The sequence below is a fragment of the Pangasianodon hypophthalmus genome, chromosome 2, assembly GCF_027358585.1.
Source record: "Pangasianodon hypophthalmus isolate fPanHyp1 chromosome 2, fPanHyp1.pri, whole genome shotgun sequence".
NCBI classification, from domain to species: domain Eukaryota; kingdom Metazoa; phylum Chordata; class Actinopteri; order Siluriformes; family Pangasiidae; genus Pangasianodon; species Pangasianodon hypophthalmus.
This window is the reverse complement of record NC_069711.1, coordinates 21,438,962-21,459,703: the sequence shown is the minus strand read 5'-3', so window position 1 is coordinate 21,459,703 and position 20,742 is coordinate 21,438,962. Positions and strand designations below refer to the sequence as shown.

At 38.0% G+C, this 20,742-nt stretch overlaps 1 protein-coding gene across 2 annotated transcripts in view; it reads left to right on the top strand.

The window, feature by feature from the left end:
- The first annotated feature begins 5,870 nt into the window (after positions 1–5,870).
- The window catches only part of raver2 (ribonucleoprotein, PTB-binding 2), an 88,155-nt gene continuing 73,283 nt past the window's right edge, over positions 5,871–20,742 (top strand). Inside the window, exons 1-2 of one of the 2 annotated variants that reach the window (XM_053227690.1) lie at positions 5,871–6,418; positions 20,249–20,315. In XM_053227690.1, coding sequence (XP_053083665.1) covers positions 6,101–6,418; positions 20,249–20,315 — 385 coding nt within the window. In that variant the 5' untranslated portion in view covers positions 5,871–6,100. The remainder of the gene's footprint in view (positions 6,419–20,248; positions 20,316–20,742) is intronic. The other variant, XM_026919886.3, reaches the window with a different exon arrangement.

Below are 20,742 nucleotides of genomic sequence, written 5' to 3'. Positions count from 1 at the left end.
AAATGAAAACTCTCCACATTCTGACTGAATGAGTTTAGACTTGTAATCTCAGCTCCAATGAATGCCTTCAGCTGAATAATGTACATAAATGCATGTTTTTTCCCCACCATAGGTTTATCAGCTGATATACTTCGCTGGGTCTGCATCCGGACTGACATCCACCAGTTCACGATCTCCTGACACATCCATTTTATGCAAAGCTTTTAAGATTTAAATTGAAACATCTTGGGTATGTAGGCCTAATTCTCTTTGGACTGTTCAGGTTTCTGCAGTCACGAGTCATTTCTCAAAAAAAAAATAAATAAAAGCATCCTTGATTTATTTCTCCTGACCACATTCTCATATGATCTTTATTGATTCCTGAGGAAATTTCACTTTGGCGTATTCACTGCTGGGCTTAGACAGAGATCCATTTTTGTTGTTTTGGCTTTGAAGTGGCTGTGATTAAACTAACAGTTTAACTGCAACAACATTTCACACATTTATGTTGAGTCATTTTTAACCTGGTTCCAAATTTAAATGGCAAATTCAAATTCAGCCAAGTATGTTCTCAAGTTCATATATTGGCCTTAAACCTTTTTCACTTTGAAAGGTTATGGAGAGCACAGATGGTCAAATATGTAGCACAGGACTGAAATGATATTCCTGGATCCAAGGTCACAGAAAGTGGAAATGCGCAGCTTTTATTTGCTCACAAAGTGAGATATTCAGCCATAGTACACTGAGTACTTGATTACTTCTTGACCCTTAAGGTACAAACAGAAGAACATCATATTGGTTGGAGGGTTGGTTATTATACACACTGGAAAACATGACAACTTTTCTGGAATTTAATCATCAGTGTTGGCTGTATTACATTCAAGTCTCTTACGTGGGGTAAAACCAGGCTATAATTTTAAGTATTGTGTCCACAAAACCATGAATGTCTGAATTTTAAAGAAATATTCAGAATGGTGTAACTTCTGATATTATAGATTTTGGGAACTTCTTTCCCCTTATGTGACGTACATGCTATTTGTTTTAAGACTGATTGTGTTGCAAAGTGTTATTTAAAAGCAACATCGGTGACCAGGTGTGGCACTGTGGCGGAGCGCGTAGCATTACTGCCTAACAGCTTTTGGGTCTCCAGTTTGATCCAGAGTTTGAGATACTGCCTGTGTAGAGTTTTGCATGTCCTCCCTGTGTCTGTGTGAGTTTCCTTCAGGTTCTGTGGTTTCCCACCACCTCTGTTGGTGGACTGGCTATGCAATATTGCCTCCTGATGTGTGTGTATGGTGCCCTGCAATAGACTGGCGTTTCATCTGGTGTGTTGCTGCCTCACACCCAGTGTTTCTGGGATTCAGATTAGCTAGGCTGTAACCCTGGCCAGGATAAAGTGGTTACTGAAAGTGAATGATAGAATATATGTTATGCAGGATGCTAAAGAGTCAGAATCTGTTGCTTAACATTTGCCATGTTTTCATGAGTAGTTCTCAAAGTAACACTTTGGATAATTTGTTCATTATTGGGGTTCACACTGAAGTGATCTTTATAAACAGTGGTTCTTAGACCAGTTCCCAGAGCCCCCATACAGTCCATATTTTTGCTCTAGCCCAACTCGCATAAGGATATATAGCAAAAGGGTGTGTGGAAAAGTGGAGGTTGGGGTCACCTTGTTTCATCTCTCAGAACCCCTTTTAGCAAAAAAGAAAAAACCAAATCCAAATCCAAAAAGCACAAAATCAACTTCATATGTAGTCTTACTCTTAGTTACACTCCACATATCACGGGTTGTTGGTTTTTGCATTCAGAGCTTGTGTGTTTTATTAATAACATTTCTCCAGATTATTCTGGGAGTCAGATAATACTGGAGTCAGTGGTTTATTCTTAATTTTTTTTATATTTCTTAGTTAGTGGAAGAAATTTAGAAGTACACACTCAGAAAAGATGTGTTTTGAGTTACTCTGGTAGTACTCTCAAGGGGTGCTTATACCTTTATCTGGGGGAAAATATCAGTATCATTCAGATACACAGTCGGACTCTGAAGAGTGCTGTTGTACTTCTGAGGTGACAAATTGTTTTAACACTGTATCCCACGTGTCTCACTAAATTTTTTATCATTGCAATTCATTCATTTTTACTTTTTGCTCAACAAACCAACTTGCAAGTGGTCATGAACCCTCCTCTCGGAGATCATTCTTCATTTAGAGTTTAACTCTGAACCAATAATATAGTCCATTCTGAAATAATGATGGACCTTGAAGGAGAAGTGTCCTTGACCAAACAGACGTTTTTAAAGCACCCTGCATTAGACTTGTCATTCTACACTGGAGCTCACTGTTAGTCCATCTGTTCGTTATTAAACTGTACTGTTGAATTCTCAAAACTGATTAGTGTTGATTAATTTTCTATAGCAGCACCTCTGACAGTAGCAGCAGCTTCAAGGCAGATCACACAATTACAGGAATGTGCTCACTCTAATACATTATTTTCTCTATAATAACACATTAACATATAATATTTATGCCACATAATCCAAGTCTAATAATTTTAAAAGCATTATGTAAAAAAGAAAAACATAATTATTGACATAATGAAGGATTCTGTCAGGAGACTTTTATTATTTAACCTCTATGGAAGGAGTCTCCAGTGTCAGAGCTTTGTAATAGTAAGTAATTTTTCCATCTTGGGAAAGTCTTCAAGACGAAGTACCTTGCACTTTCCGGTTTCTCTATTACTTGACAAACTGTGGTTTTTGTTTTTTTTTTTTTTTTCACCATTAATTTTGAGAGAAAATAGAGGCTGCTGACATGTAACTATAAATGGATAAAATGTATGATGTGCTATTACTTAATTAATATAAAAAAGTCTAATTGCTGGCAAACTGCTCAAGTATAAGTGGGGGGAAAATACTTCAGGACATGTTGTTGTTGGAAGATTATCAACTTTGCGGTGGTAAAAGCAACACACCACCCTGTTGCACGCCCTGATGTGTATTATTCCTTACATGTTTTTTTTTTTTTTTAATTTTTTTATTGCATGACTGTTGGTGAATCTGCTACAATAAAACATTGGCTTTAGCTTCGAAAACAGAGTTGTCACTGTGGAGGATGTAGCCTTTTAAAAGGAGTGTGGCTTAGTGATCTCTTCAGAATGGACTGCAGTCTGAAACTGTGAAACCCAGATAAACACTTCATCTGGCTGGTGAAGGCGCTGACGGATAAGTTAGATCAGGTGTATTGGACTGGATTTGGAACTATAATTATACTGTAGCTTTCCATTAGACACTGATCTCACCCATGTTAACCTTCATAGTCTATATTTCCAGTAACTGCTTAACCTCCATAGGTTGGATGGTACAGAGCAGCAGGTATGTGGGCTTATATCTGTTAGCGTAGGTGTGGATCTGTTCTCTTGTCTGGAAAATCTGACTCTGTAGTCCTCTCTCCTGCCAGAAGTCCTCTTCGGAACTGGAGCACTTGAATGGTTGCTTCCTTCAGGCAATGTGCTCTAATTCCTAGAGGCATTTAAATGCAATAAAAGTGCAAATGGGCCATTTTAATTAGTCACGGTTCTCTCCCGTTTCATGTTTACAGCGTATGTAGCTAATTGTTACCGTGTACGCAATAGGCTTTTGTGCAAACATGCATGAATAAATCTCTTGTGCATTAGGGATCGTGCACCTTGAACCAGAGTGCTGCCACCCCCGCGCTTCAGCATAGTGAAGTTCAAGGCTTCCATCGCCTCACCTCCTTACATAAACACACACGTCCCAGGTGTTCGGTTTGCTAGCGCCCACACGGCACTTTCTCTGAATCTGAAATAACCCTCGTCTCCTCTCTTACTCCCACTCACTCAGAGATGAGGCTGAATCACGCATTTATGCGCAGGCTTTTCCTTTGAGGGCTCACGTGGAGCGCCCTGCCATGCCATTACTCTTCTCCTCTAGCAAGCAAAGATGTTTCATAAGATACACAGTTCCTTAAATCTGGCAAATGTAAGCTGAATCAAGCATTTTGCAAGCGTTGATTGTGTAATGGGAAGAACTAATAGTGTGTAGTTATGTGTGTTATTGTATGTGGCACTATTTTGGTGTAATATTTCCGTTCTGTCAGGTTGATTGTTAGTGTGTTAATAATGTACATTAACACTGAAATGCTCATTTCTTTCCTGTTTATTACAAGATTACTTTTCCTATTATAATAGGCTAAATTCATTATGCAAATATTTCATTTCTACACTGTAAGAGTAAAAAAAACAGCTCTGTGTATACACTAAGGTGATCTGATGTGCTGCTGCAAATTAAAAGTGATTATTCATGCATTTTGAGAACTTGGTGTGCCAGACGATGGTATTTAAGTGTGGAAGTCGCTCTCTGCACTCCCACAGGCGCTTTAGAGCCGCTGTCAATCATTCCCACATCAAATGTGACTAAACAAATGCACAGTTTTTCGTTGCTTCTGCAGAAAAGTAAGCCAGCATGTGATGTCTTTTCAGTTGTCTGTGATGAATTACTTTTCAAGGACATACATGCATTGAGGGCAACAGCATATTTATATCCTGGACAAACAGATCATGGTTAAAGTCAATAAGAGTTCCTGGGGACTGAGAGCAAAGGCAAAATAATATGTTTTTTCAAGAATTACAATTTGTTTGCATTTATTTAGAATATTCTGTAGGTTTGTCAATAATTTTGGCACATATTTTTGAAGTAAAATCTTATTTTTATTCTAATGAGAATAATTTTTTAAAAGATAAAAAGTTTCTCCTGTTGTTTGAGTGGAAAATTTGGATATGTGTAATGTATATTTTCTAAAATAATTTTTTGCTCGTTTTTTTATGAAGGGTACCAATAATTCTGGAGGGCACCGAACACTCAGTTACTTGAGTTTAATTATATCAGTCAACATTGTCAGTCAACATTACAATTGAAAATAAAGAGAAAGAAATGAGAAAATACACTTCTCTTCTGAATGTGCCGTGATCTTCAGGAAATTCAGATGATGCGGTTTCCTGTTGAACATGTGATTTGTGGAATATTCTAGCTATTTCATGGGGTAAACATGGTCAGAGTACAGAGTTGTGGGACTGAAAAGTACATTTTTCATAACCTATAATGAATGATTCATGGGAAAGGATGTTTCAAAAATGAGATGTAAAATGGATTCACACATTAATGCAAAAAAAAAAAAAAAAAAAAAAAAAAAAAGGATTTTTGAAGTAATTTAATGATTATAGCTTATTTCAAGGTAAAGCATTGTTATGGTGGACTGGGAGAGGAAGAAATGCTGTTTTCTAAGTGCTGTAAATAGGTTTTATTAACATTTCAGTTTCAGTTAGTTATTTATCTGGGCGGCACAGTGCTGCAGTGGGTAGCATTGCCGTCTCACGGTTCGATCCTGAGCTTGGGTTACTGTTTGTGTGGAGTTTCCCTGCATGTTCTCCCCAGGTTTACCAGTTTCATCCCCCAAAAAAAACATTCCAGTAGGTAGACTGGCTGTGCTAAATTGCCCCTAGGTGTAAATGAGCTGAATGTGTGTGTGTGTGCATGGTGCCCTGTGATGGACCGGTGTTGCATTCAGGGTGTATTCCCTCTTCACATCCAGTGTTCCCCGGATAGGCCTGAGATCCACCATGACCCTGACCAGGATTCTATAGGTGACCTATGTTCACCTTTACATTACATGCATATTTGTGCTTGTGTTTATCAGTGGGACACAGATTGCACTCCACTCATGGAATGGAATTTATTTAGATTTATTACTTTGACTAGTTTTGGGGAAAATTTGGGCTTAAATGTGAATTTGATTCCTTTAGGGTTCTCTTATTTGTGGATAATAATATTTGATCTTGTAAACACTGGTGCAGGTTGAATATGAGAAGGATTGCAGTGACTCAGTGTGAGATCTGTTGGAGGTGGATGAGATTTGCAGCTGTGCTGTTTATTCGACCCCATCAGCACTGTTCATGTTTCTATCGGTGGAGGTCGCCAGGAGTACTCAACAGAATAGATAGATGGAGCGCACGCTGAGTGTGTGTGTATGTGTGTGTGTGAGAGAGAGAGAGAGACAGAGTGTGTGTGAGAGAGTGTGTGAGTGAGTGAGTGTTCAGTCCTCTGTGCATGGGGATCAGCAGAGAGAAGCGAGGCGTCCACCCGACTCAGAACACTCTCCGTACCGCGCGCTGCAAAATGGCGGCCGCTTCTTCCATGCAGCCGCCCACAGCGCCCGCTGTAAAGCGCCCGAATTCCCCCGTGCCGGACTCGGAGAGCCCCGAGAGCCGGCCGGAGGAGGACGGGGCTCCTGAGGACACCATCCTCCGGGACATGGCCGAGCTGGAGCCTGAGGAGATTGAAAGGAGGCTGGAGAAAACTCGGCGAGAACTGAGCAACAGGAGAAAGATTGTCATCAAGAACCTGCCGCAGGACGCTACTAACCAGGTACAGCGTCCTAAAGTGCGCACTTCACTACTAAATAGTACGGATCGTTTTCGGTGCCCTACTGCTCTCACACACTGTTTATGTAGTGAGGTAGTGTGATAGTGTGGTTCCGGATGGAGACCAAGTGAGAATACATCTCCAGTCCTGACAGCAAAGTTTTAGGGCGTATTTTTCTGCAAGGAAAGTTTTTTTTATTATTATTCTTTAATGACTTGTACTATAATAGTATACTTGTGGTAGTTTTATTGTTTATTTTGTCTGTACTGCAGTATATAGACACGTTATTCCTGATTAATGGAAACGTAAAGCGCGGCACCAACTCCCCCTGATTCTAAACAGTCGCTTTATAAAGCACATTAATCAGTAAAAATAATGAAATTAAAAGCATATAAAAGTAGCAGACCCTCAGAAATCAGTAAAGAGTCACCTGAACTGTATGAGCACGCAGTTGAGGCTGTGTCCCAAATCACCTGAGAGAGGAGAAACAAGTGGCAGGAAAGCACACGACACAATTCTGCCATTAACATCAGCAATAACGTTAACAGAGAAAGATAGTTAATGAAGAAATGTTGTAAGAAACTTTATTTCTGGATAAACACCAGGTAAATGCTACACAGAGCTTTCATGTGGAAAATAACACAAGGTCTCTCATGCTGAGGTTAGACCCATTAAACGCCTAGATCATTCATTTTTCATAATAATAAAGTGGTTTCTATGTTCATGGTAAGTAGTGATGAAGAAAGACTTTCTGGGTGCTTTCCTAACAGTCCTCTGTGTAAAAGTGCAATGTTTGTCAGGAAGCTCCATCTTTTACACAAATAAAGGTTACCTCAGGTTCAGTATACTACTGCACTAGATAGACCTTGTATATTAAAATCTATATGCCATGTACTTTCAGTGCTTTATACCTAAAGATATATAGCTAATTTGTATAAAATGTTCAGGATTGATTGATGGATGGATGGATGGATGGATTGATTGATTGATTGATTTTTTATGTTATGTATTATGTAATGTCTTCTAAGCATGTCCCGAAGTGCTTTATTCCTCTTATACCACAGCAATTTGTCGGCGATTACAATTTCTCATTCATTAATGAACTCGATGGCGTATTTTTTAAAATCCATTTATAGCTACGTTTAATGTTATGGAACGGCCACAAAAACTAGTAAGATCCTGTAATCACTTCCATTATAGCAGCTATAAACAATCATTTGCTTACAGCATTATAGCAGCTATAAACAATCAATTTTTTCTCTCTCTTGAGGTTAATAAGACAAAAATTCCAGCTTATGTTACTAACAAACAAGAAAGTGTTTCTTGTAGTCCTGAAGACTTTCTTGTGGAGGAAAACGTAAGGACCATTACAAAGCACTGACACTGGAGACTCCTTCCATAAATGTCTTACAGAAAGCTTCACAAAATTAAAGATTTTTTAAAAATCCCTTTATTATTTGCCTTGTATTATTGTGGAGCCTCCACCATACAAGTACCTGTGAACAAAAGTGTATTAGAATGAGTGCATTAATATTGTATATATTTGTGATTTGTCTGAGCTGCTGTTATAGAAAATTAATCAACACCACCTAACCAGTCAGACTTGCTCATTCAACAGCTTTGTGGTGTAAACACTTTTGGTCAATAAAGCAATTCAGTTTAGTTAATTTTATCTTATTTTAGTAAAGAATTAGCTGTGATTTGATTCACCCTGGACACTGAGAGTCATTATTTGTGCAAGTGGACCTGCTGGCCATCTTGAGCAGAGAGTAATATTTTTGGAACCAGAGACAGCTCACTGAAATGACAGCAGCAGACAGTTCACAGTCTCTTTTAGTTTAAAAAATAAAAAATAAAAAAAAAAATAAAAAAAGAGCACATTAGAGTTGGTTATGTGTGTCCAAGCGGATTGTGTAAGGTCTCGTAGAGTTGTGCGCTCTTTAATCAGTAAAAAGGTTCTCTTTAAGATTGAATCCTATCGACTGAAGCGTTCCACCATACCATGATTGAATTGAGGTTGAGAATAATGCCAGGCTGAACCTCCTGGATGAATATAAAAGCTGTTGTTGTAAACCCATGCCCACTTCACAGCTGGTCTTGAGTAACACTCCTGAGAAACGGTTAGGTGTCAGATATACAGACCTGTGGTGAGCGGGTTACACAGTGATGACTTATCAGAGAGGACACATGTGAGGCACAGCACCTCCTGCTCCTATCTGTCTTTCCCTTCTGCTCTCCCTGTCAACCTCTATCTCTCTCTCTCTCTCGCTCTCTCTCGCACTCTCTCTGTTCACATTAAGAAAAAGCAAAAGGGCAAAGGGGTTGTAGATTTAAACAATCGGGAAGCTAGTAGCCTTAACCATGCAGAAAAAGCCTATAAGAAACAAAGAATGGTATTAACTATAAATGCCTAATTTTTTTTTTTTTTTTTTAAGGATGTCTGCTCTCTTGTAGTATTATACAGTTGAGTGTACACATTTGCTTACACACAGTGGAAGTGTTTTAGGGTTTACATTACAAAAATATGTGTTATGATATTAATAGTGGAAAAAAAATCTAAATGTTTTCTAAACATTTTTTTGAATTTAATGTTGTAATAAATGTTGTGTCCACTTTATAACTGCCTCCAACTTCAGAACAGCTTTTGGATCCTCTCAGTTGTAGTATTCACTCCCCATTCCTTCTGGTATAAATTCTATCATTGAGCGATTGCTGGACAAATCTTTGTCCATTCTTACTGAAATATGTAATGTAAGATTTGCATAAGATATAACACACACTGCATTCTTCCTTCTTCACTTCAGGGCTGGAGACTGAATAAAATTGTTTGTTTAATCTTACGTTTTGGATTTTTTTGGTCTTGTTTTATTGTAATCTGGGTTTAAAAACCTTATCTGTCATGCTCTCTTTTCACATACCCTTCTCCTCAGTAGGTGCATGTGTCAGCAGTTACAATTTTTCATTCATTAATGAACTAGACGGCATACTTTATCCATTTATAGCTACGTAAAATGTTATGGAACGCCCACAAAAACTAGTAAGATCCTGTAATCACTTCCGTTGTAGCAACTATAAACAATCATTCCCTCACCAGCCTCTCTTTTTCCCTCTCTCTTGAAGTTAATAAGACAAGAAATTTTAACAAGAAGGTTAACAAGAAATTTCAGCTTATGTTACTAAGAAACAAGAAAGTGTTTCTTGTAGTCCTGAAGACTTTCCTGTGGAGGAAAACATATGGAGACCATTACAAAGCACTGACACTGGAGACTCCTTCCATAAATGTCTTACAGAAAGCTTCACAAAATTAAAGATTATATATCTATATTTTTTTAAATCCCTTCATTATTTGCCTTGTATTATTGTGGAGCCTCCACCATACAAGTCCCTGTGACTAAAAGTATATTAGAATGAGTGCATTAATACTGCAGCAGATAAAAACCTTATCTGCTCGCTTTTCACATAAGCTTCTCCTCAGTAGGTGCATGTGCGTTTAATTTACCGTAATTTATTTTGGACATGAATAGCTCCTCATAACCAGTGTACCTTGGTGTGGAAATCTCATGAATGGGATGAAAATATTCAGGATAGGTATCTTGAGTGATATTGCACAATCCAAAAGAATGGAAAAGGGTAATGGCAGTTAAGAGGAAGGTGATTTTTCATCATTATGCTTTAGAAACTGAACTTTTAAAAACATTCACAGGCTCTTCTTTATCTTATCTGTCTTCATTGAGCTCATGCTGATTCTGAAATTGTCACTATTGTGAAGTTTGTGAGCTGTAAGCAGTAAGGGGTTGTTGAACAGCATGGCTTCCCCAAAAAGCATCACTCTTCCTTTTTGTCTTGGCGCTGAAGCGACTGCTGTTTCTTTGAATCTCTTGCTGAAACAGAGCTTCACAAGCTTTTTTTCATCTCTGAGATGATAAGTCTTTATATCTGAGAGCAAAAGCATCATTATTTACTGGCTACACAAACCTGGTGTATGTGCTGGAGCATGTGACTCAAAAACATACAGCAGCTCAGTCACACTGCTTTAAAGTGCTACATGAAAATGCATAGCATAAAAAGCTCTAAAAGATCTATACAGCATGTCAGTGATTCTGTTACTGAAGCAGGATTCCCATAATGCACTGTACAAATGTATTTTAACAGGGCAGTGTCTGCGAGCAGCAGGTTCAGTCAGAACTGTAATATTTGAAAGCTTTAAGTCATCAAATATAATTTTTCTCTGCCAGAGTGTCTCCAAGAGGAAAATAAGTGCTAGCTTGTAAATCGAAAACGTTGTTGTTGTCGTTGCTGTTTTGTAATGATAACAAAATAACCAGATTAGATATTTGCAGAAATAGTCATGACTAAAAAAAAAACCTGAGCCTCATCTATCAAGCTGGATATGAACAGATTTATTCGTAAATCATTTGTGCAAGCATTTACACAAGAAAACTGGTATTTATGAAAACCCGTAATTTCAGAAAAAAACATTCGTATCCAAATCATGCTCCTGTGTGTGTAAATTTACGTATAAGAAGACTAGCTAATGTACAGCTTGACTGATCAGGTTCAAATCATATAATATGTAAGTTACTGTTTATATTAAAGTTACTTTATACACAGCTTACGCAGTCAAGTTCGAATAGCTTATGTAGCTATTTCAATTACACACACAAATCTGATGAATATTTATGTGAAACCATAAATTGAGACAATAAGATCAGTCATTCAATTAAGAAGAAATGACGGTGTATAAAAGGAGGATGGGCAATGGCACAGGGTACAAATTGGTTGTGTTTGCTGTTACGTCTTTTTTAAAGCTGTTCAACACTTTATTAGAACCGGTAGAAAGTGGCCAATAAGTGACTGATCTAGTATGTCTCAAGCTGCAGTGTGCTGTATACTCCCTACTGTGCAGCAGATCTTCCGCTTCCTGCTCGTCCAACACGGCATCGAGGCCGAGAGGTGCTAAGACGCTTTGCTTTGAATAAAAAAAGTGGTTTCCCTTTATGACGTGCTTGGTGTCCACAGTTACCTGCGTACAGTGAATATTTTTCCCCTGTTTTCATATGAAGCCATTTTCATTTCACCTCTCTTCATTCACATCTAATTCATTTTTCTGTAACTGTAGATTTGAACCTTTTCAGGTGCTGTTACGCTAATTGGCATAGACAAGAGCGAGAATAACTTTTACCTCTACCTCTCACAAAATTGTTTTTTGCCATTCACTTGTACTTTCAGCTGTGTGAGCTTTGCCTTTAATGGAGTTTTGTGATTGTCACCACATGCAAATTCACGGGTGTCTGGCATTCATCAACATACGTATACAAGTAGGAAGAAGATCAGCGTTTCCAAAACTGAAATCTTTCACTTGGCTTGGCTTATGTGAACATTTAAACACAACTTCATTAAAATTGAAAAATGAGGCCCATTGTTTTGAGAACCAGTAAAAAAAAATGGTTATCCCATCTAATGATGCCTTCTGACTGACTGTCTTTCATCATCGTCTTTTACTGGAAAACTTTATAGTCGAGTCAAAGTATGCTAAAATCAAATCAATAAAAGGTGAGATTAACACCTTTTAGTATTATTAGGAACTTTTTCCACCATTGCTCCAGTATTAGTGCTACAACACTTCCTGAGACAGACATTAAGAAGTAATGCTCTGAGATGCTAATGTTGCATTAGGGAAATATCAGATTTACTCTAACTATAGACAGAAGGGCAGCAGACGTCTTTGTCAGATGAGTGGTGAAGTCACTGCAGGGCATCTTCTCCTCTCTGCTAAATCCTGCTCTTTTAAATGACATTGACATTCATACAATGCTAACACTACTGGGTACCATGGGTTCTTTCGAATCTTTTGATTTTTGAAGTAAATAGTGAAGTGACTTGTGGCCAAGTATGCTGACCCATACTCGGAATTTGTGCTCTGCATTTAACGCATCCAAGTGCACACACACACCGTGAACACACCTGGAGCAGTGGGCAGCCTTTTTTGCTGCGGCGCCCGGGGAGCAGTTTGGGGGTCGTGGTATTGAGGGTGGGAGAGAGCGCTGGTCATTCACTCCCCCCACCTACAGTCCCTGCCGGTCCAACTCTCTATCCATTAGGCCACGACTGTCCCCCAGTAACGATAGAGTGGACGCATTGATTTCATACAGCTTTGCTGCATTGGACTAAAGATGGAAATAAACTTCTGTTGAAACAGATACAGGAGTAACTATATAACATTGTGTTATTTACATCAAGTCTGCCAAGCCTGACTTCTGCAGTGTTTCATCTTTCAGAAAATGAATGAAACCAGTAAATTTCGTATTTGCAGGATTTGAAAGTAGAAGACAAGGTTTTCCTAATTACAACTCAATAATATGACATTTGAAAAACAACTTTTAAAATTCACTAAATTACTGTTACTGGAATTTGTACCTTACTGAAATTAGCTTACTACTGAAAATAGTTTTGAATTAAATTAGTTTTGAGCATTAGGTAGGTGTATTAAATTAGCTGTGCTAAGTGTAGGTTAGAGTATAACTAAAAAGATAAAAATAGATAAAAATATTAGCACTGATTATTTTTTTAACAGATGCTATAGCTCCTTAAAGTATGTTTAATAACCAAGGAATAAAACATGATGAGGCATGCAAAGTCATCTGCCCTGACTGTTACAAAGTGCTGACACTGGAGACTCCTTCCATAAATGGTAAACTTCTCTCTACAGGAAAATGTCACCATATGAGTGACTACTGTATTCTTTGTTAAATGACAACACGGTTGTAATCCGTTTATTATTAGGCTTAGATTAAATAGAGCATCCACAATACAAATCCTGGTGAATTAGCTGTTACTATAGAAACAACAGTGTATTACAATGAGCACATTAATATAAAAAAGTAATCAACACTTTCTGACCGATCAGAGTCAAAAAGTCAATCATGCTGTGGTATTAAAAAATATAGAACCTTAAAGTTATCATGCAAGATGCCATATGCCATTAATTTTTTCCTATTCCTATTTTTGTTTCATATTATTTGAATATTCATATTATTTGAATATTATTCAAATAATGCCTTGAAGAATTTAAGATATCTTTATGACAAAGTGTATGTATCCTAATATTTAGTTTTGCTGGGATTTTGCAATTACAAAAAAATTACATTAAATAATTTACATACATTAAATAATTTACATATTTAACCTGGAAAAGAATGAAGATGTGAAATCATTGGTGCAAAAATAGATTTTAATTGATTTTTCAAATCAGTTGCTTGTTGCAGCAAATAACAATGGCATTATTAAAGAGCTAACACCCTGTACCCTGAAAATTCAGAAAAGTGTATTGTGATGTTAATAATCACAATATCAATATTGCATCATCATATCATCAGCCCCAGTAGTGTTATAACAGGGAGGCAAGATTGTGGAATTGGTTAGTGTTTAGAACATCATGTGCGAAGGCAGTACTGTTAGTGAAATGTTGGAGTTTGTGCTTCGGTGGTTTTAAAAATGTGCCCTTATATCTCTGAAGTTCCCCTGCAGAAACACTAAGTACAAGCTGGCTGTGCAGAAATGTATGATTGTTTGTGTGTGTGTGTGTGTGTGTGTGTGTGTGTGTGTGTGTGTGTGTGTGTGTGTGGGCCAGAGACAAGGGTTTTTAACTCACAAAGTGCACCTTGCTTCTTCCAGATGTTGAAATTATTGCAGCATGATTATACTTTAATAGAAGATTATACTTACAGTAAACACACACACACATATTGCTGAGCAGAATCCTCCTGACATTTTAATCCATACCCATCATGCCTCAGTGTCTCCCAGCCAGGCTCTCTGCCCATTTAAGGGCCATTACAGTGTGCGTAAAGCAGCTGGGCTGGGATGATGCTGCAGCTTTATCCTGATGCTGGAGTCTCAGTGGCTCTGATTACACATGAAGCGAGACGACTGCTTTCTCTCTGGAAGCTCTGGGAAAGTGAATTACTGAACACTGGGCTCCATTTACCTGAGCCTCAGACAGAATGGGAGAGAATGAAATTGATGCCTGTGAGTTAGGAGTTAAAGGAGCACACCAGTGTTTTTTTTTTTCCAACCTAAACTCTACCTACCGCATCTCTAGCACTTCATATTTGAGATGACCAAAGAAAAACATGTTTCATGTACTGAGAAAAAAACCTGAAAAGCTGAAACTCTAAGGGCAGCTGTGGAATTCCATCAGTACATAGGTGACTTTAACATAAATTCAGAGCTACACTGTATAGTAAAGGTGTTATAATGAGACAGACATGAAGTCTTGTCTAATGAGACATGACATAAAGTCTTATTGAAGCTGTTCTTATGTAGTGTTATGAAGCCTTCCAGCACTGGAGCAGTATAGCAGAAAGTACTTGTGAGTACATACTCTTTTTGTGGTGTCCATGCAGAATTAGAGAGAAACCGACTACATTGAGAAAGCATTATCACAAATTCCTTCCTCAACAGAAGCAGTCCTATCTCTGAAAGCATGAATTATACAGGCTTCATATACACATATCCTTGCCCAATGAATTCATGAAGGATTTGCTGTAAGGCTGCAATCGACTTGCTTCGGAAGTGAGAAGTCAGAACTCAGAATTATATCATTTCTGACCTCGAGCTACATGTTCATCTTTTGTTAGCAACAAGCTAGCCAGCTAACTGTGATGAGTGATGTATATTTACCCTCTCATGAGGCGGTAAACAGCAAACTGTATAGTCAGTATTATAGATTTAACAAGTGAATATGTCTGTATGTTGATTGATCTAAAGCAAACACTTGTATTTGCAGTATAACTTATTTAAAGATAAGAAGTGCTGCTTTGTTCACCTGTTCATGCTGTGAGCAGCCATGTTGATTTGGTGTCACTTGCTGAACTCAGGGTTGAGGAAACCATTCCGAGAGGAAATTCTGAGTTGAAGGGGCGTTTTGTTTGGTTTTTACCTAGTTGGAGTTCGGAGATTACGAGTTATGACCTGCAGTGAAATGTAGCATAAAATTATGATGTTCAACAACAGTCCTAAGACTTCCTTTACAAGAACGTTTTGATCCATTATATTGGAGTTTGTAGTAAACAGGTTTCTGGGGCTTTTTTCCCCTCAGTGTAGGGAGTTGTGTTGAAATTATTTATTCATCCTCAGTAAGGGTTTTATCGTGGTCAGGGTCACAATACATCTGGAGTCTATCAATGGAATTCTGGGCACAAGACAGGAATACAGCCTGGATGGGATTGAAATTCTTGTTAGTGATAATCACACATTCACTACAGGTAGATGAAGTAGATGGATGTTCAAAAAATGCTGAAATATTCCTCTAAGGATTGTGTTTTACTGCAGTTTTACACTTGGCCCCAAGTCCAGACCCAGGATTTATTCTGGGCTTGTTGGGGAAGGAAGTCATCATGACATGTTAGATTTATGACACAATCTGCGTGTTGACTAGAAAGATTTATGTCTTTTATTCACAACAGGTACATCTTTTTATTCTTCTTGTTAATGTTTGTGTAATAGACACGTTATTTATTTACTGACACCAATCAACAGTTTGGATGATAAAGCTTCATTTCTTCATTTGAACTGTGTGTTTTTCATGCTTTTCTTTGCTCAATTTATCCAGACAGCATTCACTGCAATCTGCAGACCCCAACACATTCAACAATCACATTACTCGCTGCTTCACATTGCTTTCACATATAATGTGGTCCACACACGAGCTCGTCTGAAGCGAACGCCAGTCCATGGGAAGAAAGTGTGTGTGGTAAAACATCCATACCACAGCAGTGTCGAATTCTCAAATCTGATTGGTCGGAAGATCATTTCCATAGTAACTTACACAGCTCCACATAAACTGATTAAAATTACTTGGGTAGTTGCTGATATTGTAAAGTTTCCTAGATGTTTATTTAGCATTTTTGAATGGAGACTCCAGTGTTAGTGCTTCGTAATGCTCAGAGGTAAAGCAGTAATTTTAAGTTGTCTGATACAGGAGCATCTTTAGCATAGATGGCTTTGTGCTTTCTTGGTAACAGAGAGAAAAAAGAGAGGTTGGAATGAATGTTTAGAACTGTTGTAACATAACCGATAACAAGAACTAACCTGTTTCACGGATGTTCCACAACATAAATATAACTATAAACTGATAAAGAAGTGTTGAATTTTTTAATAAATACATTTTGTTAGTGTGGGCAATTTGCTGTGGTATAAGAGGAATAAAACACTGAAGGGAATACTACTGGAAAAATCAACTTCAGGGTGGTAAAGTTGATCGTTGTTGATTATTTTCCTATAAAAGCATGCCTCATCATCTTTCATTCCTTACATGGTAAGGGTGTAGGTTTAAGGCTGTAAGGCTTTCAGGTATACTGCTTGACGTAGGATTATTGTCATTGAATATTAGTCACTTACTGGAACAACAGTACCAGGAATTTCACCATGGAGGAAGTCTGGGTAAAACTGTGCAGAGATTTAAACAGAGATGGTTTTTGCCACCATCACTTTGTGATGTTAGCTGAGAACAATTTGTTTGCAAAGGATTGCAATGAAATTTGACAGCTTTAAAGATTCCCAATGAAGGCTCCGATTCACTTTTTTTTTGTCTGTAACGGTGCTTTTCAGCCTGAATGCATGTCTTGTCTTGACATGGATTGCATTGTAGTACATTTAATCTGAAGAGAAGTGTGAGTGGGTGCGTATATTAGAGCTAAGTTTGGAAAGCAAACAGGATGCCCTTAAATCTTTTATGAAGGGATGGAGAGAGTTGCACTGGTCACGTCGATGGCGCCAGTTCTGTAATATGAGGCCACTGGGGTGAAAGTGGTGAGGAAGACATATCAGACAGAGAGTTTTTATCTTTTATCTGCACAGGGAAGTCTACAGAGTGTAATAGAAAATCCAGGCAGAATCCAAAGGCAAACTTTCACCTAGTGTAACATGCCTGATTGGGACATAACTGTCTTGACAGCTGATATAAAGCATGTGAGGAGAGTTTGGGCAGCAGCATTACAGCCAGCAGCCCAATATTTACGCTAGTCACTCTCGGCTTGCTGGAAACTACAGACATCTCTGTTTTACATCTCATACAAAAACACACAGTGGATCTGACAGCAGCGTTTGCTGTCTGTCCTTAAAAGGTAGCAGGAAGAGATTTCTGTGTGTGTGTGTGTGTGTGTGTGTTTGTGTGTGTGCGTGCGTGTGGGTGAGTGAGTGAGTGATAAAGATCTGTAGCACACAGTGGACTCTGTGTTAGATGGACTTCAGTTTACACTGATTTACATAATTTACATATCTACAGCACTGACACTTCAACGTATGAACATCACTTCTCGCTGCCCTAATAATGATAGAGACTAGGGAGGTGTGTGTGTGTGTGTGTCTCTGTAGGGAGATGCCAGTTGTAGAGAAGAGCATTCTGAAGAGCAAACACTTGGAACAACCTGGTAATTAAAGTGAGAAGTCTTTCTGCTTTAGGTTTTAATTGTGTGTGTGTGTGTGTGTGTGTGTGTGTGTGTTAAAAGACCTTTCACATGTTTGCCAACCTTGTGCAGGGAACACCACTCATCACCTTCACACACACACACACACACACACACACACACACACCTGCACTGAGGCCAAAGCTTCAGCTGCCAAGTTGTCAGTCAAAGTGTGCTTCAATTTATTGTGATTCCTTTTTCTTTCTTTTTTTTTTTTTGTTAAAGCATCAGATATCACTAACATGACGTTTAAAATTTTAATCCATTTTCAAAAGCTATTTCATGGCTTTTACGTTGAGAATTTGTCCAGCATGTTTGGCTTCCTAATTTATACTGCACCTCTGACAGTTCTCCGTAAGTAAGTTCACCCAAATAAATTCATCACCTGTACATTATACTGTATACATGATAAATACGTATATCATCAGATTATATAATACACCATGCAGTGTAACACTCTTTACACATAATCTTCAGCAGTTATCACCCGTGTACCCTTCCCCAACAGGTCCACCACTGGACCACCAACATCCAACCAATCAGGACATAGAGCTGTTTCTACTTACTAATTTATACTAATCCTAATTTATACTGCACCTGTCAGTTCCTCGTAAACTGAAACTCACACACCACACACACTTTTAAAAAAAAAAGAGGAATGAAACACTTTGGGATATGCTGTTATGGGAATATAATCAACTTCTCTTTGTATCTGGCGTATCCCACCACCATGACATATTGGTTACTTTTGTATAATAGCACACCCTGTCATGTTTTATTCCTTACATGATGTATTTATCGAATAATTTGTGAGTAATGAACAGCTTAGTGTTTTATAAAGTTAACTGGTATATCAGAAATTAAGCCAGAACACCTCATTCATGTAACACACACACAAAGTCTGCCTTTGTCATACTTTTCTTTGATTTTCCACTTTCATAAAGTTTCATGAGTGTGCTGTTAATGTGTAAGAGTATGAGAGTGGTACCACTTTATTAATATTAATTAATTAATTAATATTCCTTTATTTATAACACTGTTATAAAACATTGTAGTTACCGGAAATCGACAGCAGTAGATTTTAATGTTATTAGCCTCTTTTCATTCAGCGTTGTAAGTTCTCTGATATAATCATATTGCTCTGCCATCATATTTTATTTGCTACTGTCAGTCAAGGGCTTTGAGTGTGTATCGCTATAATATTATCGGCTGTAACGTAGCCAGCTATCAGAAAAGCTAGACAAGTGATGTGGTTTAATTGCTGTTCAGTATGATTAAAAATACTACTATATAAGAGAGCCGAGCAGAAATCCAGCTTCAATAACACACAAATTATTTTTTTTTTAGGTAGTATTAATATTATTAAAACATTAACATATATTTTTTATAGAGGATAAAAAGCATAAAAGTTTTCTGAGTTCCTCTTAATTTCCTTGTAAGGTTTTTTTTTTTTTTTTTTATATATTTCATTAGAAATGTCAGTGTTTTTGTTAACATGCAATAGATGTATAAATTTCTGTTTGCTGTGATTATGCATTTTTAATTATTTTCCATTATCAGTGTTTTGTTGTTAAATTTCCAGTTTTGTTCTTTGTCGTGATATTGTCTTTACTTTATGTGCTTTTGTTATCAAGGTCAGTGTTGCTATCATGAACTAGCGTACATGTGTTAGGTCCTTAAGAAAATAGCCTTCACTTTTTTTTAAATGTACTTTATAGCCAAAAGTTTGGCACCTGATCATAACACTCATATATGCTTGCTGAACATCACATTCCAGATTTATTATCCTTTTGCTTAATAGCTTCCACTCTTAATAACCTCCACTCTTCTGGGAAGGCTTTCCACTATTTGGAGCGTGGCTGTGGGGATTTTGGGGATTCATTCAGCCCCAAGAGCATTAGTGAGGTCAGGCACTGATGTTGGGTGAGGAGGTCTGGGGTGCAGTCGGTGTTCCTCTTCATCCCGAAAGTGTTCAGTGGGGTTGAGGTCAGGGCTCTGTGCAGAAGACTGGAGTTCTTCCACTCCACCCTTGGCAAACCATGTCTTCATGGAGCTCGCATTACGCACAGGGGCATTGGAATATGGGAGTGGAATATGGTTGGGCCTTTTAGTTCCAATGGAGGGAAATTGTAATGCTACAGCATATAAAGACATTCTATACAATTGTGTGCTTCCAACTTTGTGGCAAAAGTTTGGGGAAGAACCACATATGGGTGTGATGATCAGGTCCACATACTTTTGGCCAATGTATAATGTATATGGTTCACAAGATCATAAACCTATATTAAGGACTGTGATTTACATCTCAATTGCTGTTGCTAGATCTATTTTAACACTGCAATCTCTCTGATATATATTCCTGCAGGAAGTGCATGATATTCTACGCGAGTATGAGCTCAAGTACTGCTTTGTGGACCGGAACAAAGGCACAGGTAATTGCCCTCCTTCATCCTACACCTCTCATGCTTCTAATGGATCTCTCTGAAACCATTCCATCTCAGACATAAAAACACTCACCAACGAAAACCTGTCTGCCCACACAGTCTGATTTGCCACACTTACCTGGTCATTTAAGAGACCTCCAAATTGAAGGAGTGATTAATGACAGATGCTTCAGCTCCGAGTCATGCAGCACTTTAAATAGTGGGGAGTGTGGAACTGAGGGCTGGAACCTGAAATTTTGCTCTTGTGTGATGTATGTATTAAAGAGCACCTATTCTACCTGTCAATTTATTTTTACTTCTTATTACACAGTTAGGGGGAACATTTATGGGCACTGGAGTGTCTCAAGTATATGTTTCAAACTAGACACAATAGAATGGGTTATGAGAGAGAAAGCTGATTATATAGCAGACTAGG